The sequence below is a fragment of the Apodemus sylvaticus genome, chromosome 11 (genome assembly GCF_947179515.1).
Source record: "Apodemus sylvaticus chromosome 11, mApoSyl1.1, whole genome shotgun sequence".
In the NCBI taxonomy this organism is placed as follows: Eukaryota; Metazoa; Chordata; class Mammalia; order Rodentia; family Muridae; genus Apodemus; species Apodemus sylvaticus.
In genome coordinates this window covers 36,259,261-36,285,206 of record NC_067482.1, presented here as the reverse complement: position 1 = coordinate 36,285,206, position 25,946 = coordinate 36,259,261, and the positions used below count along the sequence as shown (strand labels likewise).

The window sequence follows — 25,946 nt, the reverse complement described above, 5'->3', positions numbered from 1 at the left end:
ACAAGAACAGAAGGCTATCTGTATATGATTTTATACACACATATAATCAAAAAGGTGAAGAATTAACTTCATGTCTAGGAATAAACACGTAGAAATATCATATCTAAAACTTCAAAGCAGGGCGCTGGAAAGAAGGCTCAGCAGTTACGGTACCTGCTGCCCTTTCAGAGGACCCAAGTTAAGATCATACCACGTCAGAAAGCTCACCATCTCCAGCTCTAGAGGACCAGATGCCTAAAGCCTCCATGGGCACCTGCACCCACATGCCGACCCACACACCCACACATAACTAAAAATAATAAAAATAAATATTCTTAAAAACTGCAAAGCAAGCGCTAAGAATATATAAAGCTGAAAATACTGATGAACACAGAGGTAGAGGGTGAGAGAGAAGGAGAAAAGTGAGAACGGGAAGAACTCGGAGGAAAATGGTGCTGATGACAGAGTGAGAGATGTGGGGGGGCATGAGCAAGATGTTGTTTTTAAGATGCTGCTCCAAAATCAGTTTTTTCCAATGGAGAACCACTGGGCATTTTAGCCATAATCCAGCAGGCCCCATGCCTAGGAGTGGTTGGCCAACACAGCGTATTTATGGGCTTGTTTTGTTGTTGTTGTCATTGTTTTTGGCATTTTGTTTATTTTTGTTTGTCTGATGGGTTGGGTTGGTTTGGTCTTGTGGGCTTTTTGTCTCCTCTTAGTCTTCTGTCTGTTCTGAGTTTTGATCTTGGCTATGTTTTGTTTTAGGAGAAAGAAGATGGGGGTGATCTGGGAGAAGGTGGGAAAGGAGGAAAAGAGGATACAAATATACTGTGTGACAAACAAATTAGATAAAATACTGCCTCACGCCTTCCTTGCAAGTAAGTGTGCATGAGCAGAAGTCTTTCAAGGACTTCTCAGAAGCAGATCTACTAGAGAATTGCTGGCATTTTAGTGCAAACATTGGAATAAATAGGAAGCCAGTGAGATGGCTCACAAGAGGACAACAGACAGTGGTAAGGGCTCTTTTACCAAGCCGATGAACTGAGTTCAATTCCCAGGGCCCACATGGTAGAAGGAGATACAGACACTTGAAAGTCTCTGACCTCCCAATACGGCCTTGGCATCTGCATGTACACACACATACACACACACACCATACAAACATACCATACACACCACACCCTGACACACGCACACACCCCCCACACACACACCATGCACACCACACATACACAATATACACACACATAATTTAAAAATTTTAATTAGGCAAATAACACCACAAAGATGTTTTCAAAATGTAGAAAATACTAAAGAACAAATAACCTTATTTCTTCAACAAATTAATCACAAGAAGGGAAAGGGAGGTTGGGAAATAAATTATAGATTAACGCACATACTGGTATATGGATCATAAATTAGCCAACATTTGGACTGGGGAGATTGCTCAGTGGTTCCTCACTTTCTGTGAGGGCTCGGAGTCTGGATTCCCAGAACCCACTTAAATGCTGAGTGGGCCTGGTAACCCACATTGTCATTTCTGCCTTGAAAACAAGAGAACAGGGATTCCCAAACTTGCTGGCTCTGGAGATCAGCCATTTCTGAGCTCTGGGCTTTACAAAGAGACATCAAGTTCATGTCTTCACATGCACGTGCACTCACACGCACTCACCCTGGTCACAAACACACCCATATGAAAATAGAAAATTAAAAGATATAATTAGCCTGCTGCTATTCAGGAAGACTTCAACATTGAGCGAATAACACCGGGACTCTTTTGAGGAGTGGAGATCGTATTGTGCTTTTTAGAAGACTTAATTTTTAATGACCTATACAGATAACAAATAAACTGCAAGTGAAATGATATCTGGGCTGTGCATGTAAAATGAACCCAGGTTGAGGGGAGAGAGGTGTGGAAGGAGAGGAAATGCGGGTGAGTCAGAGTTAACTCATCAGGCCTTGGTCTCACACACGCCATGCACTGGCCTATCCTCGCTTTTTGCAGCCACTTGAACTTTACTGAAAAAGAAAGTATAAAGGGACAGAAGATGGGGAGGCAAAGAAAGAAGGCAGAGATCCAAATAAATAAGATGGTGCCAAAGATGCTTTGGTAGGTCCCTTTGTAAATTCTCAAGTGCTGATCTCTAGACTTATATAATCACAATTTTTTTTTAGAAAAAAATGTTATAAATTTATCACCTCCAGATGAAAAGAATACTTGTAAATTTTAGTCTCCGTTTGACTTATCTGTGTTTTCTAACCATTTCTGTGAGGAACGCATCAGAATCCTGATTCGAACACTGTTGAATAGGATATCAAAAAGACTGTGGAAGATGCAGAGTCTCCTGCCTCTCACTGACGCTCAAGTATGAATCTGCATTTCTTAGCTGTTTAAGGATCACAACTTGCAAAGTGCTGTTGTGACCTCCCAAAACTGTCATTTGCACTCAGGAAGGCTAGGGTATGTGGAGAAATGGAGGCTTTTGGTCATACATGTGGACGAGAAAGCTTGCTTTCTCTCTCTCCAGCAGAGGAACATCCTTGTCAGATGCCAACAAAGCTAGCTCCTGACCTCGGAACTGCGACAAGCCTCCACTCTTTGGGGGTTCACTTCTTAAACTGTGGATTGTGACCCCACATGGCTTCACATAACGAAATGGAGGAGCGGCAGAAAATTTAGTGATGAAAGGGTCCCAACCACACGATGGCCAAAATTAATCAAAATCGAATGCACAATGAACCTAGGGTGTTTCTGACGGGCCTCACCCTTGCTACTCTGAGACTACCCTCAAGTCTTGGTTCTGAACACACAACAATCTCAATAGCACCGTACATGCTATCCCAGCACACCATCCCAATGCTGCCAACGAATACTGCCCGAAACACGTGGGCTCAGGTCTGAGACTACTGTATTTCACAAATGCAGTGCTTGTCCTGCAAAGTTTTCTGCTCTTAAAAAAACAATGCTTAAATTATAGAAACACTTTATATTTTTCTGCCACCATTCCTCAGCAGGTAAGTATTAAATTGGTATATGTTTGGCTTGTGTTAGACTTTTTTTTTTGGGGGGGGGGTCTTTATGTAGCCCTTGATTTGCTTTGTAGACTAGGCTGACCTTGAACTCACAGAGATGCACTTGTCTCTGCTTCCTGAGTGCTGGGATTAAAGGCATGCGCCACCACACCTGGCTAGGGTGCTTACTAGTTACTTAAAACTGCTATTATAGTTACTGACTTGAGCTTCTTTTAAATATTACTAAATGGGGGCTAGAGAGATGGCTCAGCGGCGGCGGCTGAGAGGTGAATGTTCCAAACACACACTGTTCTTGTTCAGGACCTGGATTTGGGGCCCAAAACCTACATAGGGCAGCTCCTGTAACTCCAGTTCCTGGGAATCCAACAGCCTCTTGCACCCTCCGAGGGCATCTGCGCGAATGTGGTACACATAAGCTCACACAGGCACACACATACACATAAAGTAAAAATAAATAAGAACATCTTTTAAAAGCACGAATACAAAAATTGCAACATTACTTTTGTCTTGGGATTAGGATAGGATGTCCAACACTTTATGAAATGGCCCTGAACACACTTCTGCCATTTTTTCTTATGTGTTTATGTGCAGCAGAGTTCTCAGCACTGATGATTATAAAATCGAAATATTGATCACCTCTGAAAAACACTGAAGGTGTTCTCCATCCCACAGCGTCAAGGAGTCAGCCGTGATTGAATTCTTTGTGTGAAAATAAACAAGTGCACGCATCCCATTAGAATGCAAAAAACGGTTTCAACTGTAATAAATGGTAAAAATATATGGACCTCAAAGAAAGGTTGTAAAGTAAATTTATGATTATTGCAAATGTTTGGTGTTAATGCCTACTTTATAAGCCAGTCCTATAAAAATTTCTTGGGCTAAAAAGAGGTCACAAGTAGAAAAAAAAGAAAAAAGCTAAGAAGCCCTGGTTTAAATCCCCATGAGAGATGGTCCCATAGACAGCACTGGACAGACCATGACCAGGGGCTTTTAGCAGATTCTGTTAAAAGCTACTTATCTCTTCTCCCCAGAAAAGTGTATATTCAGCCAGGTCTGTCTGAATCAAGAAATCTGAGAGTTCTAAAGGGACACGGAGTGTCTGTGGGTTTAGCAGTTGAGACAAATGACAGACGGCATCCTTTAGGCTCTGCACTGTGTGTCAAGTACAGCGCACGTTAAACAGACACCACCACATCCACTCTTCCCGGGCACTGGTGTAAGGATGTGATCACCATCCCTGTTTTACAGATGATGACGGGGAGACAGAAGAAAACTGCCATGTTATAGGAAGGCTGGAGAAGTCTTTGAGAGTCAGAGTGGGCATAGACACTCAGACAGCCGAGCCCTCACCTAACCAAGCATGAAGCCACTCTCAAAGTTTAAGTTAAATATAACAAGCAAACATGTCACTCTGAGTCTCTCCCTAGAGAAGACAGCCTTAAATCCAAATGGCTTTAAGGACCTTCCACGTGCTAGATAAAAACCAAGAACACAGGATCACTGGATAGCCAAAATAACACTGAGACAGGCCTCTCACCTACCTGGCTAAGTCCAAACAGGAGCCAATCTGCCTTTCCCTCTAGGGATACACCACAGTGGACTCCCAGAAGTCAGGGCAATGATCTCTGCCTCACACCTGACCTCTGCATAATGAGAACCTTATTGAGTGGGTCACAGTCTAGTCTAATATTTCAGTGTTTAGCCCTAAAATCTATCCATGGGATACAGTAACCCAACATCTTGTCTGCCAGCAGGTGGAGGCGGAGAAAGGGGGGGTGGGGCAAACTGGCTAGCCAATAGGTGAGTGCCACACACACACACACACACACACACACACACACATCTCCCACCAGCTGAAACAGACGTCACAGTGAGCCCACGCTTCCAAGAGTGTGCCCCTGAGCATCCGAAGCGTAATAAACAGGACAGTCTACATGTACTGAAGACAAAAGTAAGCGTGAGATATCCCAGTACACATATACGAGGAAGATGGACCCCACCCACCCACCCACCCAGTACTCACAGTTTCACAGTTCAAGCATCGCGTTTCGTTAGTGAGTGTTCCCTGAAAAATCTCGTGGACCCAGGTGAGTTCTGGCTTGCTGTTCTCCGCTGCTTCGTTCATGTTGCCATTTTTTAATTTCCCGTTTTGTTTTTCCTGTTTCTTCTCTTCCTGCAGGATGTCCGCGATAGTGTTTAGCAAATAATTTAAAAACTCGTGGGCATCCTGCTGCATGTAGTTGTCGAAGAGATCTGGAAAGGAGAGGGGTATCATCTCACACTCTGCATCTTGAAAAGCGAGCAGACATATTTAGTTTCCCCTGACAAGCTTCAGTAACTATATCCAAAGACTGAGCAGGCGTGGCATGGAAACCTATTTCATCTCTACGATGCAATTACAATGAGTAATGTCACAAAGACTCATTCCTTTCTGTTTCCTACCACCCACCAAAAAACTAATATCCCCTATCTCCCTATGGTCATGTAGATCGATGAACCAAAGTTTAATTCATTCTAGAGAAGAACAAAATTAGGAGACAAAAGCCTTGATTAAATATCTATTGGTTCTGCCTGTATGCAGTGTGTATGCAGTGTGCATGCAGTGTGCATGTAGGGGGAGGAACATGCATGCGAGCAGGTGCATGTTGTGTATGTGTGAGTATTAAGAGGGCAGAGGCTATCATTGGCTTCTTCCTCAACCACGCTCCACCTGTTCCAGCACTCACTTATTGGCTAGCCAGTTTGCCCCGCCCACCCCGTTCTCCACCTCTACCTCCCGGGATGGCAAGCAGGCTATCACACCTGCACTGGGGATCTGAACACTAATCCTTTATCTACTTTATCTACTGAACCCCTAAATAGTGATTCTTAGCATGTGACCCCAGTGACTAATTAGTCATCGAGTCATTTTGCCATAGCAACTAAATTCTCTTCCTGCCAGTCATAGTAAACCTAAGACCAGCCTGGAAGACTCTTACATGAAAGAGGAAAGAAATGTGAAGTATATGTGAACAGATAACATTCCCATAGTGCTCTGAAACCAAACGCAAATGCCCCAAGTCTACTGCTACCCCTGCTGTCAGGACAAGCAAGCAGCTAGAAGCCTCTACTGCTAGTCCAACTGTTTACAGCTGCTCACAACTGCTCACCGCTGCTCACAACCACTCACCACTGCACACCACTGCTCACAACCATTTACTACAGCTCACCACTGCTCACCAGTGCTCACAACCACTCACTACTGCTCACCACTGCTCACAACCACTAACCACTGCTCACAACCACTCACAACTGTTCACACTGTTCATCACTGCTCACAACCACTCACCACTGCTCACTACTGTTTACCACTGCTCACGACCACTTAACCACTGCTCACTACTGCTCACAACTGTTCACCACTGCTCACAACTGCCCACAACTGCTCACAACTGCGCTGGGATGGTTGCTTTCCTTCTTTATTCAAGTCACGTTTATTCTAGCATACATAAATATTATAACTTCTAAAGCTAGCTATCAAATTAAACAAAGCTTTGTAAAACAAACACTGGGTTAAACATCTAAGTTCATTGGAAGAATTCTGTTTCTAAGATGGAATTTAGGGCAGATACAAGTTGCCCCATTAAATAGTCCAATTATCAGAAAAAAAATCAATGTAAAATTTCTGGAATATGAAACACTTTTCTATCAACATTTCTCCCTCAAAAAAAAAAAAAAAAAAAAAAGCTGATTGGAAAGCTTGCCACTGACTTTGTAGCGCTACTGGGCTCACCACTGACAAAGCATCCAACCACAGTGCCTCAGCCCCAGACACTGGAGCAATGGAGTGAGGCAGAAGACAGCTACCTCACAGTGCACAGGAGACAGAGTGAGAGAGGAACTAGGAACCAGGCGGCCCCTTCAAAGGCTCACGCCTGTGATCTACTTCATAGCTACGTCCCAGATCCTAAAGTTTCCATGACCTTCCAGAACAATATCACCAGCAGAGAATCAGTAACCCCAGACTGAACATACTTGATCCTATCCTATCCTATCCTATCCTATCCTATCCTAGTTTGGGTGGGACATGTCACACCCAAACTATAGCACCGTGATACTTTTACCACGCCAAAGCCTCTTTAGGTAACATGTGCTTGCTCAGGGAGTTCATCAGCCCGTTTGACCCTAGGAGTACAGCACTCAGAAGTCCAACTGCCTTGGATGGTTTTATTTTACCCTTACAATGATCCTTTCCTAGAATGCAGCATGTTAGAAAGAAAGAAAGAAAGAAAGAAAGAAAGAAAGAAAGAAAGAAAGAAAGAAAGAAAGAAAGAAAGAAAGAAAGAGAAAAAAAGAAATTCTAAATGGGATGTCAAATATCAATTTTTAAATTTATATTCTGTTTTTGGTTTCCCGTATATGGGGAAAAAAAGAAATGCCTTATGCTAAGCAGTGGTAGTACACTCCTTTAGTCCCAGTACTCCAGAGGCAGAATCAGAGACAGGGGGATCTCTGGGAGTTCAAGGCCAGCCTAGACTACAGGTCAAGTTCCAGGAGAGCCAGGGCTATAAAGAGAAACCCTGTCTTTTTCTTATCCTCTCCCCTTTCTAATTTAATTAATTAATTGGTTAGTTAATAATTAGCTAAATTATAAAGGGAGAAGATAAATTAACTGATTAACTAATTAAGTTTCATATTTGCAACAGGGTCTAAACATGTAGGTGGCCTGGTCTAAGTGGCCTGGAACTCACAGTAATCTGCCTGTCTCTGTCTCCTGAGTGTTAGGTTTAAAGTTATACACTAGTACTCTCTCTCTCTCTCTCTCTCTCTCTCTCTCTCTCTCTCTGTCATTTATGTGTGTGAGGTATCTATGTAATTGTACATGACCCATAAGGTATTAGATCTTCTGGAACTGGAGTTACAGGTGGCTGTGATCCACTCAGCATGGGTCCTAAGAATCGAACTTAAGTCCTCTGGGAAGGGAGAGTATACTCCTAAAGTGCTTACTTGTCACCACTGAGCCATCACTCCAGTTCCTGAAATGTCTGATCTGAAAAAACACTGTGGCTGACCATACTTACTCTCCCTTTAAAAAATTAAAATGAACTTTTCATTTGGAGGCTACATAGAACCACTGCTGATCCTCATTCTTCAGTAGAACCAGGATGACCGCAGCAGAACCATGGCCGTTCCCTTTCCCACAGCCACTAACACACGATGACTACAGCACTCACCGTTCTCTTTCCTCAGCCTTGAAATGAACTTCTTTGGTGGGATGACGCCAACCTTCTTCTTCTGCGTGGCAATGCTGTGGAACAGGTCTGCCAGGCATGTCAACAGGTTTTCCTTCTTTTTTTGCTGGGCCTTGTAGGCCAACACATTCTCCCGGAACGGCCGGCAGAAGTACAACGCTTGCAGCACGGAGTTACAATAGCATGTGTTTCCAAACTGCCAAAGCACAAGAGGAGGGGCTGCAATCAGTGTCTGGGCATAAGCCACCTCTGGATAGGGGAGAAGAGGGAGGGGCCAGGGGAGAAGAGGGAGGGGCCAGGAGAGAAGAGGGAGGGGTCAGGGGAGAAGAGGGAGAGGTCAGGGGAGGAGAGGGAGGGGTCAGGGGAAGAGAGGGAGGGGCCGGGGGAGAAGAGGGAGGGGTCAGGGGAGGAGAGGGAGGGGCCAGGGGAGAAGAGGGAGGGGCCAGGGGAGGAGAGGGAGGGGCCAGGAGAGAAGAGGGAGGGGTCAGGGGAGGAGAGGGAGGGTTCAGGGGAAGAGAGGGAGGGGCCGGGGGAGGAGAGGGAGGGGTCAGGGGAAGAGAGGGAGGGGCCGGGGGAGGAGAGGGAGGGGTCAGGGGAGGAGAGGGAGGGGTCAGGGGAAGAGAGGGAGGGGCCGGGGAGAAGAGGGAGGGGTCAGGGGAAGAGAGGGAGGGGTCAGGGGAGAAGAGGGAAGGGTCAGGGGAGGAGAGGGAGGGGTCCGGGGAGGAGAGGGAGGGGTCAGGGGAGAAGAGGGAAGGATCAGGGAAGGAGTGGGAGGGGTCAGGGGAGAGGGAGGGGTCAGGGAAAGAGAGGGAGGGGTCGGGGGAGGAGAGGGAGGGGTCGGGGGGAGGAGAGGGAGGGGCTAGGGGAGGAGAGGGAGGGGTCGGGGAGGAGAGGGAGGGGCCGGGGGGAGAAGAGGGAGGGGTCAGGGGAGGAGAGGGAGGGGTCAAGGGAGAAGAGGGAGGAGTCAGGGGAGGAGAGGGAGGGGTCAGGGGAGGAGAGGGAGGGGTCGGGGGAGGAGAGGGAGGGGTCGGGGGGAGGAGAGGGAGGGGCTAGGGGAGAAGAAGGAGGGGCCAGGGGAGAAGAGGGAGGGGTCCGGGGAGGAGAGGGAGGGGTCAGGGGCCAGGAACCTGCCAATCCCTGTGTTCCCATAATGGAGCCAAACATGTCAAATTAGGTAATGGTAAACAAGTTCAGGGACAAAAGGGTTCAGCAGTGGTTCTCACCCTTCCTGATGCTGCGACCCCCTGATGATGTGGTGACACCCCCCCAACTATAAAACTATTTTCGTTGCTACTTCATAACTGTAATTTTGCTACTGATATGAATCATAATGTAAATATCTGTGTTTTCTGACCATCTTAGGCGACCTCTGTGAAGGAGTAGATGGAGCCACATAAGGGTCACGGCCCACAGGTTGAGAACCGCTGGCGTACAGTCATCTATACACACACACACACACACACACACCCTTAGCTGTAGTTTTACTTGAGATGCTTTCAGTCAGGGAAGTCAACCACAGTCTGTGAATATTAGGTGGAAAATTACAGAAATAAATTACCTAGAATTTTCTATTGTACAACATTCTGAGTGCTGGGATGAAATCTGACACCATCCTACACCATCCTGCCCAGGATGTGAATCACCCCTTAGTCTCCTGTATCCACAATATATATGGTACCTGCCCACTAGTCACTTAGTAGATATTTTGGGTATCACAAGTAACTTTTATATTACTTAACAATGGCCCCAACCTAGTATTAAGAAACAAATTAATACTGATAATTCACTGTAATTGTTCTATTTTATTAGAACATAATTTCATAGCTTGTGCCTAATGTATAAATTAAACTTTATCACCAGTATATACATCTAGAAATAAAACAGTCTACATAAAATGTGGTACGATCCAATTTTAGACATTCATTTGGGGTCCTGCAATGCATCCCCCACAGATAAAAAGTTTCTGATCCATCAAAGTCTATAAACTTATAATAGGCACTCTGAATAGGAATCTAATGAGCTTTGGTGCTTAGAAAAAGACAAGAAAGAAACCCCAGAAAAGCAGCTGGCTAAAGAAAAGACACAAAGTAATATTTAAAAAGCTCCACTGGGATTTGAACTGGGGGGGGGGGGGGGTGAGGGGGCTTTGGAAGAGCAGTCAGTGCTTTTAACCACTGAACCATCCCCCTGCCTTCTTCTGTGTGTCTGAAGATAGCTACAGTGTATTTACCTATAATAGTGAATGCATCTTTGGGCCTGAGCGAGCAGTGCAGGAGCGAGCAAAGGTCCTGAGTTCAAATCCCAGCAATCACAGGATGGCTCATAACCATCTGTAGAGCTACAGTATACTCATATACATAAAAATAAATAAATCTTTAAAAATCAACAAAAATAGCTCCCCTGACTGCAGGCGTGGTAAGGTGCACATTTGTGGCCCCAGCTCTTGGGAGGCTGAGGCAAGGGGATCATAGCAAGTTGGAAGCCCAGAAAGCTTGAGCTATACAGGGAGAACCTATCTCATCAATCAATCAATCAATCAATAAAAAATAAAAACCTCCCATGATGGTAAAAACAATAAACCAAATCAAAAAGAAATGGAAGGGGCTGGGAATGTAGCTCAAGAGGACGTGTGTGTGTGTGTGTGTGTGTGTGTGTGTGTGTGTGTGTGTGTACACATGCATATGTACACATACATGCACATACAATTCAGGGAGTGGGTGGGTGGGTGTACACATGCATATGTACACATACACGCGCATACAATTCAGGGAGTGGTTGGGTGTATATTTAAGGAGTTAAGAACCACTCCTTGCTCAACCAAAACCTTTAAGGAACAGAGCTTGCTTAGGGCTGCAATGGCTGCTGGCCCTGAAACTGCCGACAGTTACATCGATCAGGTTACCTGGAAGGGAAGCTGGGGATGTATGGGAAAGCGTCGAAAAAAGATGAAGACCAAGACAGCATTGCTGTTCAAGGTCTCAAATTTTAATGAAGAACTCCAAATATATAGGCAGGGGAAAACCCTTCCCCAAAGGACTGGAAGCTTCTCAGCAGAACCAGTTCAGTTGCTCTGCAAGTAGCTATTGTTTCTCAGGAAACTGCAGGTCCTTGAAGAACAATGGGCTTCACCTTGGTCTGAGCACTCCACTCTAGGTGGAGGGGATTATGGCTAACACAGGAGTTCCTGCTCAAAGGCTGGGAGAGGAACTTCACCTTGGTCAATGTCAAGTTCCTGCCAAGTGGCATGGCACCCCAATAAGGCTCTCTACACGCCCCACAGTGCAAAATCTTACTCCACCGCATTGGAGCAAGAAGCACCTCCACAGGCCACCCTCCCTTCTTCCCACCTCTTTCCTTCTAAGTTACCCCTGCCTTGTGTTTCGTCCAAGGTGGCAATTGTCCCAATATGGTATCACACAAGTCCCTGTTCCCTCCGTAATCAAATTAGGGCCCACACAGCAACACTCTATCCCTCTCCAGTCACAGACGCTCAGACTTTGACTTCGGAGGAGAAAGTCATTATCTCACTGGTTTCTAAGTGACTGGAAGCCCAACTCTGTTGGAGGCCCTGGTTGAGACCTGTACTTTAAGGCTGTTCCCACTCAGCAAATGAACAGGAAGAAATTCCAAAGAAATAACAAGATCTATAGCCTAGATTACAAAATGCCGTAGAGGTCAAACGGAGCATGCATCTCTGAATGGCTCTGTGGTGAGGACATCTTCAGTGCCTGTGTATTCTAATGTTCCTTACACTGTCATGTAGCAGGTGACAAGCCTTCTCACAATGAAGCTGGCACCTTCATAAATTATCAGTTAAGGAATCATAAATGAAGCTATTAATAAATACAGCTCTCATAATTCTTCTATGAGGTAAGTAACAGCCTGAATTCTCTCTATATAGTCTGCATTTGTTATTTTCCTTAGCTAGGGAAGAATTCCCATGAATTGAATAACTCTCTTCAGAGAGTTAAGTGGAGGCCCATGCACAGTGGCTAAAATAAACCATATTAAAATTCAAAGACTTGAGTTTTGCCAATACAGTACACTGTATTCCCAGGGCCTTATGTAGCCTTCCTCTGTCCAGTCCAGTCTCAATACCTTTTACCCAGACACCCTACAGTCACAACCTGTCTGATCTAGTAGTCAACTCTGAAGAAATGAAAGAAATATTTTCCAAGTGTTTACAACATACCCCAGCCTCTCATCAGGGCCTCACATAGTGGTTCTCTCTCTCTCTCTCTCTCTCTCTCCAGTTCATCCTTCACTGTGACTCAGTAGGAGAAACCACTGTGACCACAATTCCTTGCCTGGGATCACACCACCAGTTAACAGTACAGGGAGAATTCAAATGCAGCTCTTTCCTTTACACCAATGTAGCATTTATGTGCCCAACTTCTCCAAGCGCAACTCCCAGCAGGACCTGGCAGACTGGCAGAGCAACTGTTCCAGAAACCCACCCGCCTATGAGCTAACACACTTAGCACCTAAAACTTCTATTCTATAAAGATACAGTGATGTAGAAAATCCATAGGGGTGATGGGTAATACCACCTTAGCACGTGGCTCTGCTACCAAGGAAACAGAACAGTAAGTAAAGCCAGATACTAAAGGGCGGGAAGAAAACCAGTGTTGAGGTACAGTTTCCTCCAAGATTGAAACCCTCTGTCTGGTAGAGAAGCTCCTAACATAGGAAAGTAAATGACTCAAAATAGTCTCAGGAAGTCCCTGAAACTGACCAGATTCACTAGGCCCCACCCTGCTGGAGTAAACTACAAAGAATACCCTAGGAAGAACAAGAGCTGTGAAGACTGAGACTGAAACAGCTGCCTGGAAGAAGCAGAAACCAGTTGAGCTGCTTGGAGCCGGTTTAGAGCACAGTCACTTGGAAACGACACTCTCCACCCTGGGTTACCAGCTTTGTGAGCTGTCACCCACGCTGGGGTAGCCTTGGTAATGCAGCTGTCTTTGAGTCATTTCTTCTCCTGGAAGTAACCCCTCACTCATACTTCTGTAACCCCAATAAAAGTGTCATTTGTTCACCAAATTAAACTTTGGTGGTACTTACAATTTAGTCTGCAGTGAGCTCCCTATCTAGGGTTGACTAGATGTATGGGTTATATCTCCCTAGAAAAAGGTTTGTCACATAGCAGTCGGGGCCAAGTAATTCTGGGATAAATGACTCTTGGTTATTGATTGACAGCCCTCTTCTACCTCAAGTGGAGATTCAACTCAGATAGCTATAGATCTCTAATATAAGCTGTATTATTAGCCAAGCTCAGGTAACCAGCTACCAAGTCTTATAACTCAAGGTGTATTGACCCATACCAAAACAAAGACTAGAGATTCACACTCTGAGAAAGGGAGGAGAGAGCAAGGCAGGTTTGAACACACAATAATGAAATCACCATGAAAGCGGCACATACAAAGGGAGGCCCTGGAGGCACCTGAGAAAGGGCATGCCGACCCAATCAATAATGTAGCAACTAAGTCCATTGCTGGGGACAACTATTACAACATTTTAAAAAGTAGATTAAAAATGCCCATCTCGAGCATGTGACTCTAGTACTCACTAAAGCACACAGACAGTTATTTAAATAGAGAGGTAATGGTAGTAGGGAGTTGGGCATGCTCAGGCAGAAATGAGAAGGACCCCTGCAAGTTCAAGGCCAGCCAGGTCTACATAATGAGTTCAGGACCAACAGAGCTACAGAGCTAGATCTTATCTCCCCAAAACAAAACAAACAAACAAACAAACAAACAAAAAAAGTCAGGAGAGATACATCAAATACCCTAAAACATTGGAAGCAGTAAATACTTACATTGACCAATCCGAAGTAGTGTTCATTGATCGGAAACTGCTCTGGTCCAATGTCTTTTTCCAGAGCAGAGGCATTGGTGCCCTACAAGAAAACATAACAACAGTTCTGTGGCATGAAAACAGATGAGGAAGTGGGGTGATGGGAGCTGGTCCACTCCCGAAACAAGCATCCCTTGTCAGCAGTGTAGGTGGGATGTGCAACACTACAAGTAGACCAGGAGACTCAGTAGCAAGGCTTTCACTGAATTCCTTACCCAGCGCGCTTGTGGTCCCGGCCCTGAGTTTCCCATTAGGAAAGGATATTTGAGATAGCTACATAAATAACAAGATGATCTTCTGAATAAAATACTCCAGATGACTGCAGAAAGAGAGGGCCTGGAAGATGGGACCATTTTCAAAGACAATTAGCTTCATTTTGCTAAGGAGTTCCCACACACCCGCTCAGCCAGGCACTAATCTCTAGGTCCTGGCATTAATGAGAATGGTGGAGATACAGACATAGATGCCAGCTCTCTTGGGGGTTCCCATTTTCATTCATGAAGATGGCCTGAAGCACAAAGCGAGCCTATCAGACAATACACCAAAATCTGGTAAGTACAGTGAAGGAAAATAAGCTCAGAGATGGACTGGGGACAGCCGGGACGCTAAGGCTGAGAGGGTGTTTGAGCTGTAAGGGCTGCGCAGCTGCGCCTTTAAGTAGAGAACTTGGGGAAGGTCTTACTGAGAGGGCTCTATGTCCAGAGAATGTTGCAGATAGTGGAAGGATCCAGTGTGAGTCCTGAAAACTGTCGGATGCATTGGATTGCTAAGCCTGGTGATACTGCAGTATGGTGAGGCTAACAGCCCCTGTGCCCTCTGTGCCAGGGACTGTGCGGTCTATCCCCATGATACTCAAAAGAACTCAACTATGTGTGTCTGCATCTGAAAGTAACTTAAAACCCAAGAGGCTGGGTACATCTGTGAGGGATCTTTTTATAATTAAATCATTTGCAATGGGAAGACCCATTTTAATCCAGATCATTAGAGGGGGGAAGATCTACCTTTAATCTGGGCCACCCCTGCGGGCAGTTTATCTAAAGGACATGAAAGAAGGAAGTTTGCTTTCTTTGTCTGCTTGTTGTTGTTCTTGCTGGCAAGTATATTCCTTCACTGGCAGTAGCGCCTACGTCTTCAGGATTCTAGCTAAAGACCAACTGAGATACGTATGCAGCCTCATGAGCTGAAAAACTCCTGTAAGGGAAAAATGGTTCACTCCAGTCAGAGATACAGTCATCACTGACCACAGGGACAGGTTCCAGATCCCTGGAACGACACTCACTTCCCTTACATAAATGATATAGTAGTTGCTTATACCTCTGCATATCCTCCTCTATGCATGACACCTGCCTCATTACTTATTACACCTGGTATAATATAAATGCTCTATAAACTGTTGGTACACTGTATTGTTTACAGAATAAAAACAAAGTCTGAGTGCTCAGTACAGTTGAGATGTTTAAGACGTTTCTGATCTGTATTTGACTGCTCCGTGCGTACAGAATCCATGCATGTAGGGGGAGCGGTGGGTAGGATCAGAGCCCTTTGCTGATGTTCCCCGACCATCTGCAGCCTTCTATTTCTCTCAGGCAATCACAGAAGACTCATAGCTCACAGAGACACATGGATTTGGGAGACAGAGAACAGAAAGTTAAGTGTTTTATATTTAGAAAGTAATACTACTGGGCCTGGGGGGGGGGGGGGTGAGGGATGATTCATTGATGCAAGAGTATACACTGCTCGTGTAGAAGACCTGAGTTTGACCCTCTGACATGACACCTAAGTCAGAAAGCTCACAACAACCTATTACTCCAGCTCCAGGGGATCTGGTGCCTTCTATATTACACACACACACACACACACACACACACACCAGAATAAAACTTTAAGATATTTCTAATACTGTATCTTTTATTTATTCTTTATGTGTATGAATGTTTTGCCTGCATGTGTATAATTGTACTCTGTGCATACCTGCTGTCAGAAGAAGGTGTCAAACCTTCCTCAGACTGGAGTTACAAATGGCTGTGAGCCACCATGTTGGTGCTGGGCCAAACCCAGATCCTCTACAAGAGCAACAGATGCTCTTAACCATTCAGCTATCTCTTTAGCCACCCGATGCCGTATAATCTTAATTCATACAGCAATCATCCCCTCCTCGAGAAAGACATGACCATGAAGTAGACTGAGAACCAGTCAAAATGGTCACTTGCCACAAAGCACACATTAAGTAGAAAATAACTCCAATCCAAGGGACAGCAGTAAGGAGGGCTCTTTTGCCCCACTCTTAGTTTCCGTGTGATGTCTTGCTCTTTTTCTGCTCTGCCACCATTCTAGACTCCTTTACATCATCTGAGAGAAGACCCAATGCTCAGATGGGAGTCCATTGCAGAATCCTCTCTTCAGTGTTGTGAAAATCATTGTCTCCACAGCAACATGCCTTTACTACAGCTGACCTTTGGATGACAGATCAAATTATGGCAGGATTTCATGGTACAGACGAAGGGCACCAACATCTTTAATAGTGTTATTTCATAAACTAATGTAAATAATGGGTATTAAAATAGACCCGTGTCCATTTTTTTTCAAACAAAATTAGAATATTTGCCAGCAGAGCAGGATCCATGGAAGATACAATGTATCAGTGATTGGAACCGGATCTCCCCAGATCTTTCTTTATGAACAAGGGCAATGTAGAGAGGTCAACACATGTTTTTGCTAGTTAACTCTTTGACTGAGGATGGTCTTGCCTGTCTTAGCACTAATTTTGCCATTTGTGGAAAGGGAGCCTGGATGTGCGGGTGAAGATTTGTGCTAAGGGCAGAGAGACCTACAGTCACACAGTATCCACTTGCACAGATGGAAGGATGGCCACACACACCGGGCAGGTGAGAATTCTGTAGCTGGTGAGACCGAGCTCTTCTCTGATAAACGCCTCCTGACTGCTCCTCAGTTCACACTTGCTCACTCTCTGACCCTACACACAAGATTGTGAAAGGGCCAGGAGGAGACGCTGCCTGGGGCTCCACAACTTCGCTCGCTTGTCAACCACTCTGCTTTCTGAAGTCAGAGGCCAAAGTCCTTTGTTCCTCAGTGGCCCCCAGTCATAGAGGACTCGCCCATAGGCCTGAGGTTGTGCCATCATCCTGCGTGGTTTTAGCCTCCATGTGGAGAAGCCACACAGCAGAGTTGCCCTCCCAGCAACCCGACATCCTCTTATCTCGCTCTCCTTTATTCCACTGTATTCCACTCCAGCCACCCACTCGCCACGCAAGCACAGCTCCGCCCACTCTTTCTTGAAGTCTCCCATCACGGAGATACCTACATTGTGCTAAAATTATACTGCTTTCAATATAAGGAGTTGTACACGGGCTAATGTGTTGGCGTGTTGGTCCCCGGGTGGTGGCACTCAGTAGGCCAGAATACTGTTTAGTTCTGGAACATTAGGGGTTGGGATCTAGCTGGAGAAGTCGGGTAACGGAGAGCATATCCTTGAGGGATGCATCTTGTCCTGACCCTTTTCCGCATTCCCTTTTCTCCATTTTCTGGTAGCCACACACAGTGTGAATTGTTCTGCTCAGACACACTCATGTTCTAACACTCCTGAAGCTACCACCAAAACCAAGCAACTCCATCTTCTAAATTGTTCTTAGGTAACTTGAGTATGGTGAAGAAGAGGTAAGTGATCCACTCTTCTACTTTCTTATTTATCATAGGATATACAGGCCATAACTTCAATTACCCTTCCATCCCGTTACCCTGCCCAGCAAAGTAGAAACCCATTGTGAACCAAATTCTCCGTCTTTTTCTGAATATACACTCAGACAAGCATGCAGTACTTAAGGGAAAGAGAGGTCAGACAACCACCGTATTATCTATATTCACCCAAATTCATCCATTTCTGGAGGTCTTACAAACAGCATTCAAGCTGGATATGGTGACTCACCTTTAGTCCCAACACTCAGGCAGAGGCAGATAGCTGTGAGTTTGGTGCCAGTCTGGTCTACAGAGTGAGTTTCAGGACAGCTGGGGCTATACTGAGAAACCCTGACTCTCATAGATAGATAGATAGATAGATAGATAGATAGATAGATAGATAGATAACAAAGATACTGCATTCCAACATCATAGAGTGAAATTGTTCCTTACTCCTCAGTAACTTTCCAAATTTCTTGAGCCTCTGAGACATCAGCATCCCCTTCACCCCTTTCTAGCTTAATAGGAAAAAAAACTGCACCAGGTGTTGAGGACTCCTTAACTGGCTGCTCAGAAGCCTCTCTGTCTCTCCGTTGAAAACAATGCCGATGCTTCCATAATCAAAGTGTCTGTCCTCCTCAGCTCCAGCATCATAAACTCAGCACCCTTTAGCACCCCCATCCCTCACACACTCCCTCCTCTCTCCCCACCACTGCCACCTCACTCTTACATCTCCTTCAGAGCAGAACATCTTTGCACTGTTTCTGCTAAAATACAGATGAATCGGAGGTTTCCTAGGATTGGTGAAGGCCATGGGGTGGAAGCTGAGTGACTGATGGGTGTGGGCGAGCTCGCTGGGCTGCCCTGTTTAGACTTGACAGCTACAGTCAGTCATGCATCTCTTAACCATGAGGTCATGTAGTGAGAAAAGTGGTATTTGGGCCATTTTATCATTAATGGACATCATAGAGAATACATACACCAGCCTGCAAATTACAGCCTACCACCTACATGGGCCATATGAGGTATGTATTGCGTGTATGTGTGTGTGTGTGTGTAAGAATTTGCTGCTTCTCAGGACCTGACAAAGGGAACAGAAGATCAAATAAAGTGCAAGAGAAAATGGTGAGATGAAAAAGGCACGTAGAAGAGATGCAGCAATACCTCAGCAGTTATGAGCACCTCTTGCTCTTGCAGAGAACCCAAGCTCAGTTCCCATCACCCACAGAGCAGCTCACAACCATCGACAACTCTAGTTCCAGGGAGCACACATAGAGCACATGAAGCCCCTCAAGTACATGTGCATGCACATAAAAATAAACCAATAACCATTAAAGAGACATAAACAGAAGCTGTATGGGGCTGCCTCTGGAATTACATTGCACACTATGGAAAACGTTTTCTAAATGGTGCACATTCTGAAGCAACCCAAAGCACCGTGAGATAAATATATAATGCATCTACTCAGCTGCTCCTTCTCATCCCCAAGTGTTGTGTGCCCTGCATAACAGTGTGTACAGTACTTTCATGCACCCGGCAATAGGTCTGTTTCCACATGTCACCACAGAGACACAGAGTGGGTCACACTGAGGGACAGCTCACACTATCTTGTTACAACTGTGGCATGGCTTGAGACAGTGTAAAGCAATAATGCCCTCCAAGTTAAAACCTTCTAGAAGAGAGTGGAGAAGCTCAGGAGACTCAGGGTAAACAAACTTCACATACCTGGGGAAGGAGAAACTTGCAAGATTCATGACGGCCCTACTCCAGAGCTGTGGAAGCAGAAAACCACCGCTCAGGGAAGAGAAGTCAAAGTGCAGAGAGGAGATTCTTGGACCTTTTAGCTGCCTGCCAGCTCCAGGACTACAACTCCCATGAGGCCTCACCCTTTCCCAGATGCAGCTACTTTTGAGTCCTCCTTGCTCGTGTAAGTAACCCCTCACCTACTCTCTAGTTAAGAGCCCAAGTAAAAATTCATTTGTTCACTTTTTTACAATAATTACTTTGGTCTATCCTGGGTGTAAACACACACACACACACAGAGGGAGGGAGGGAGGGGAAGAGGGAGAGGGAAAGGGAAAAGGGAGAGAGAGAGAGGGAAAAGGGAGAGAGGGAGAGGGAGAGGGAGAGGGAGAGGGAGAGGGAGAGGGAGAGGGAGAGGGAGAGGGAGAGGGAGAGGGAGAGAATGAATTATGCCTCCCTTGGAAAAGTCCCTCACATACCACAATACCATACCAGGTGGTAAGAATTTTTCAGCTCCATTATAATCTTATGGAATCACTATAGTAAATGTGACCCACCATTTACCAAAACATTAGAGCATACACACACACACACACACACACACACACACACAGCTGTATATAAAGGTGGAATCCCAGTCCACCAAGGACACGCTTGTTCTAATCCCCCAGACTGGCGAATACAACCCCTCACCCCTCACACTGCAAAGGAAACCTGAGATGGTATTAATTCACACATCTGCTGGCCAAATAGAATAGGACTTGCTCTGAATTAATCCAGCAGGGCTCAGAATGCTCCCAACTGGCGTTCAAAGTGGGAACAAGGACAAGGCGGAGTGAAGGGATGCTGAGGATGATGTGACAACCTCAGAAGCTTTGCAGATGGTGGAAGAGACAGAGCCAAGGTGTGGTCCAGTCTCCACTACGGAAATGCCTGCAGCTCCAACACGAGGCAGCCCTGGGTTGCAACTGGGCTTTGATCCCGTGAAATCTGCTTCAAAGTCAGTGAGGCCAGCAGGACGGCTCAGCAGGCAAAGAACTTTCCGGGCAAGGCTGGTGACCTGTGTTTGATCCCCAGGACCCATGTGACTATGGAAATGAAGAACCAAGGACCCATGTGACTATGAAAGTAGAGAACCAACTTCAGAAAAGTTGTCCTCTGACTTCCACACAGGCATATATGTTATGTATATACCTCTCCATATATATAATAATAAACCAATTATTTATTATTAATAAATAAATCTGTTCTATTTAAAGATAGCAATGTGGATTGTTTAAGCCACTCAGATAATATAATTGGCTACAGCAGCCTAGGAAACTAGCACTATGTGTTTAATGGTTTCTGTCTGTAAGCAATGTGTCCTTCCTTTACCTCCATATCTCTCCCAGCATTTACATAGTCCTTAGATTCAATCCTAGCACCCAAATGGGGGAAAAAAATCTCCTTCTGGATTTCACCCCTGCATCACCCTGAAAAGCTACAAATACAGCCAGATCCCCAGAGCGGGACTTGGCAACAGCTGGCTTTTCCCAGAGGTGGCCTGAAGCCTCCCCCACGTCTCTTTCCAGGGCTGTAGCAGAAGCCTTGGCAAGGTTTCAGCCAGGAGCTGCAAACCAACCATTTCTGACTACATGCACCTTACAGACTTCCCTCAGAGCTCCAATATAGGCTTTCCCACTTGCCTACCCACTGGCCATTAACATCCGTCTACTCAAATGGGACATCTCGCTTCCCTGGTGTTTTCCCCACTTAGTAAATGGCCCTGTTTTCTCCAGGCTGGACCCTCCAGGTCATACCCAACACCCCTGCTGAACTGTCTGTCCTCCATGCATCACTGTGCACTGCTGACAAACTCCTTCAATCTCTCTGCTCTGTCCACTTCTGTCTCAGCTACAGCTAGACAAGGTTGCAGGATCTCTCATCCAAATCACCGCCAGCTCCCACATAACCTCTGCCGTCGTCCTCCTTAGCCAGCCCTAAGCGCTACAGGAGAAAGCGTTCTTTTTAAACACAAAATTGTTTTTGAAATTTCCCCTGGTGGCATTCAGGGCTGTCACTAACCTCTCTTGTCACTCATCCTCTGCAAACCCTGCCTAGACCAATGACTGCCTTTCAGTCTCCAGACACCCACACTCTTTCCTAATCACTCCCCCCTGCCTGTACCTGACAAGACTAACGGAAAGGCCAACTCTTCCGGGAACTCTTCAGCCTCTCTCTGTTAAGCCAGTCCTGTGACAGGCAGGATGACACCCCTCCCCCGTCGTATACCTCCTATCCCTGGACCCCACCAAATTACCACACATGGCAAAGGGACCCTTGCAGATGATTAAATGAAGGATCTTGATACAGAAAGATGTTTCTGGATTCTCTAGATGAGAGATGGACTTGCCGGGATGCTTCCATGTCCCCAGAGGTCAGAGTAAGTAAAGATAGGTGATGGTGGAATCAGCTCAGAGACACTAAAACCATTATACTTCTGGCCCTGGAGACAGAAGGGCCTATGAGCCAAGGAACAAAGGCAGCCTGCAGAAATCCCAGCAGCCAGGAAGCAGGTGCACCCTAGGGTGAGCGACCTGGCCACACACTGTAAGAAATAACAAATAACAGTGCTTTTCTTGAGCTGCTAATTTAGGGTGTGTGTGTGTGTGTGTGTGGTGTTTGCACATGTGTGTGCAGGTACACATACTTCTGTGCATGCATGCATGCAATGGAAGCCAGAGGACATTGGGAGTCATGGTCTATCACCCTCTACCTTGTTCACTGAAGCAGGGTCTCTCACTGAACCTAGAGCTAAGCGGGCAGCTAGTAATACTCCTGTTTCTGCCTCATCCCTCAGCATTGGAATAACACATACCAGCTGCCACACTTGTCTTCTTACTTAGATGCTAAGATGGGAGCTCAGGTCTGCACACTTACCCAGCAGGCACTCCTGCCTACTGAGCCATTCCTCTAGCCACTAGGGTAATTTTTTTTATAGCAGAAAGAAGAAACTAATATACCTCTTCCATATCTCTCCATGCACAGTTTCCCCCACCTATGACAGCTATTATTTTTATAATCATTAACACCTGATTTAATCCATAGAATGTATGATGTGGTAACCTTCCCGATACCACATTCTCAGTGAAGAGCACATAGTAGGTCCACAGCATACCTACAAGGCTAGATGGATCATCAGGTGGCTGGGCACAGACAGGAATGGTTAGAGATGTCTATAATGCAACTGTGTGCATGATAATGTAGACCCAGGCCTGTATATTCTCCCAATGTGCTGTTCAATGAAGCATAAGTGGTATCCTCCATCACTTCCCCATCCTCCCATTCCCTTTATAGACACACAGGAATCGGTTTCCATGGATACAGAATGTAACAGATATTGACATTTGGAACTAAACTCTTGCTTTTACATTCTAGCATTTTCCTTTGGTAACATGAGTCTTTGTACCTCTTCAACAGATTTGGGGGCTATCTCCATTAAACATAGATGAATTCATGATACAGTAACACATACAAAGGCAACTCATGTGATAGGAGTGGTAATAAGTACTTAAAGGTTAATTAGGTGGTATAAACCGAGAATTTAAATGACCATGTCCCTCAATCCTGCAATTCTACTTTACTGGACGTAAATGTCCCAATGTCTTCCTCTGACTTCCATGCATGCATGCATAGAAGTATGTGTACCTGCACATGCATGTGTAAATACCACCACACACACATATATACATACACCCTGAATTAGCAGCTCAAAAATATACTCATGCAGGTGGATACAGAGAGTGTAACAAAGACCTAACTCATATGTATGACGTCACAAAATGGAAATCCATTTGACTCTTTCACATCAGTGTTCAAGATGGTGCAGTGCAGGTCTGGTACAACAACCCTGCAGTGCTCTGGACACAGAGTCCTCGTAGCTTGCCACTTTGTTGTGAGCCAGAGTCAGATAGATGACTAATCTAGTTCCTGCCACCAAATAATCTCTGTCACAGCATAGAGGAAAAATGAATAGATGTCTCTCCCTTTACAAGGAGGCTCTTAAGAACTACAAAGGTGCGTTTGCTTATAAATCCTCTAGCCAAAAATTTCAGTCATGGAGTCACATAGCTGCAAGGGAGTCTAGCAAATGCGGCCATTACACAAGCATTTGTGGGCAGTTAGAAGTTTCTCTTACCTAGAAATAGAAAGTAGATATTGAAGGGACAATCAGCAGGCAATATCTCAGATGGTCCTTGCAGCAACAGAAAATTAAAAGTACCTCAAGCTGATTAAATAATTATGATAATTTATAAAACAGAATGCCATGTCAGAATTTTTATTTTTGTGGTATGGGGATTGAATTCATGACCTCCTGCATGCCAGGCAAATGCCTTACCACTACAATATATCTCACTCCTTCTTTGTGGGTAATTTTTAAAATAAAGTTTCTTTTCAGGTACTGCTGTGTAAAATGACAAATGACAAGCAAACTGCAGTATAGTAACAGTATACTTAGGACATCCCTAGAATGTCACTTCTTCAGTTAACATACAAGTGACCCTGTTGTGCCTGCTCCACACTCTTTTTTCTGAGGAACAAGGTGAATGAAACCTGTTGAGCTGTTGTACTCAACACCTGCATTTTGGTGAAAATTGCCAGATTCCTTGGTTTTGGCTTGAGGGTTTATTTTAATTTTGTTTGTAAGGTTTTCAACTGTTTGGGTTTTGTTGTTGTTGTTGTTGTAGTTGTTGGTATTGTTGTTATTGTTTTTGAGACAGGTTCTCCCTGTGTTGTCCCAAGTGAAGCTCAACTCCTGGACTCAAGTCATCCTACTGCCTCAGCCTCCAAAGCAGCTGGGGTTACGGATGCATGCCGCTGCGTTGGGCTAATAGTAAAGAAAATATCAGTGATATTGCCAGAGCATAGGGCTGAAAGATAAGATGGCCACAGGGGGCTTTTCTTCTTTTCTTTTCTTTTTTTAAAGATTTATTTATTTTATGCATATGCAAGTTTTACCTGCATGTACGTATGCGCGCTACTTGGGTGCCTGGTGAACACAAGGATCAGAAGGGGACATCAGATCCCCAAGGACTGAAGTTACAGATGGCTGAAAACCACCATATGGCTTCTGAAAGCTGAACCTGGGTGCTCTGCAAGAGCAAGTACTCTCAGCCCCTAAGCCATCCTTCCACCTCCAAGAGATTTTTCTTTTTATCCTTTTGACCTGGAACTTTTTACTATGAAGATGTATTATTTAGGAACTCAAGGTTAACATGTTTAATAAAAGTTTGGTAAGCTAATCCTCTACACTAGTGAGCTAAGGCCACCTCCGTCACTGTGGCCTGCCTTTTCTTACCAGTATTTGTTTGCCTTTGAGCTCTGTCCCTTTACCTCTCTTCGGAGCTCAGAGGTCCTAGTGCTGATGTCCGGTCTGCCTATTCTACACAACAACAGGGAGGTGACGCAAACAGTGAAGGTTATCAGTACTGTGTCAATGGTGAAGTGCATTATTTACACAAGGCCCAGGCTCCTGTTGCAAGCCTCCATTACAATGACACAAAAGGCAACCAGAGGCCCTGAAAATATAAACGCTGTATGACCAGAGGCCGAACAAAGAACCAATTCCTGTGGGAAAAAACCACAGGATCCAGGAGCATAAGAAACAAAATTCTTACTTCAGTCAGTGAGAGAAAGTGGAAACCTTTTGAAAAACAATACAAAGAGTCTTATTAAAAATAGAATCTGATCTGGGACTAGTTCCAACAAGACCGTAATGTTAGCTTTGCAAAGCACCTCCGGAGACTACAGAGGGGCCTTCTAACACACACAGCCAAACAACTCTTGAAAGATGAATCACGAGTGCACAGGATGGCACAGAAAGAAATATCTTTTTAAGACCATTTTTAAAAGCAATTTATAAGGAAAACAAGTTAGAATTCCTCCAGGGTAGGGAGGTTGCCAGAGAGAAAGAAATAATTAGAACACAACATCATGATAAGGTCAAGGTCTATAAGAAGTGCTGAGAACATTGCTGCAATATGTGAGCCAAACCAAAGTTATGGAGACCAGGAACATCCTTGGAAGTGAGCTAGACCACAGCACAGGAGTAAAAATCAGTACCAGAGAAACAGATGCCCCTGCCCTTATCTCCCCAAGGCAGCTCCTGCATCTCAGCGCTGTCACCTCTCTCTTAATTTTGTATGAAGTAGAAAGGAAACCCAGGGAGCGCCCAAGGTTATATCTAAATACATTCAGAGGAAGGCCTTAGTTATAGAGAGTGAATTAAAACAGATGACAGGCATAGTGGATGTTGCCGGTAAGACTCTAGTTTTATATTCAAAAAGCTACTCTACCAATTAGATGTCTGTAGAACAATGAAACATTCAAAAAGACTGCAGCCCTTGGACTTCCAGTGACAAAGGTCATCCC

At 45.1% G+C, this 25,946-nt stretch overlaps 1 protein-coding gene across 2 annotated transcripts in view; it reads right to left on the bottom strand.

Moving 5' to 3' along the window:
* The window catches only part of Usp46 (ubiquitin specific peptidase 46), a 71,784-nt gene that overhangs the window by 26,739 nt on the left and 19,099 nt on the right, over positions 1-25,946 (bottom strand). For both annotated transcript variants that reach the window (XM_052198526.1, XM_052198527.1), the window contains exons 2-4: positions 14,062-14,142; positions 8,226-8,439; positions 5,036-5,265 (exon numbers count right to left, since the gene is read on the bottom strand). In XM_052198526.1, the coding sequence (XP_052054486.1) occupies positions 5,036-5,265; positions 8,226-8,439; positions 14,062-14,142 (525 nt within the window). The remainder of the gene's footprint in view (positions 1-5,035; positions 5,266-8,225; positions 8,440-14,061; positions 14,143-25,946) is intronic.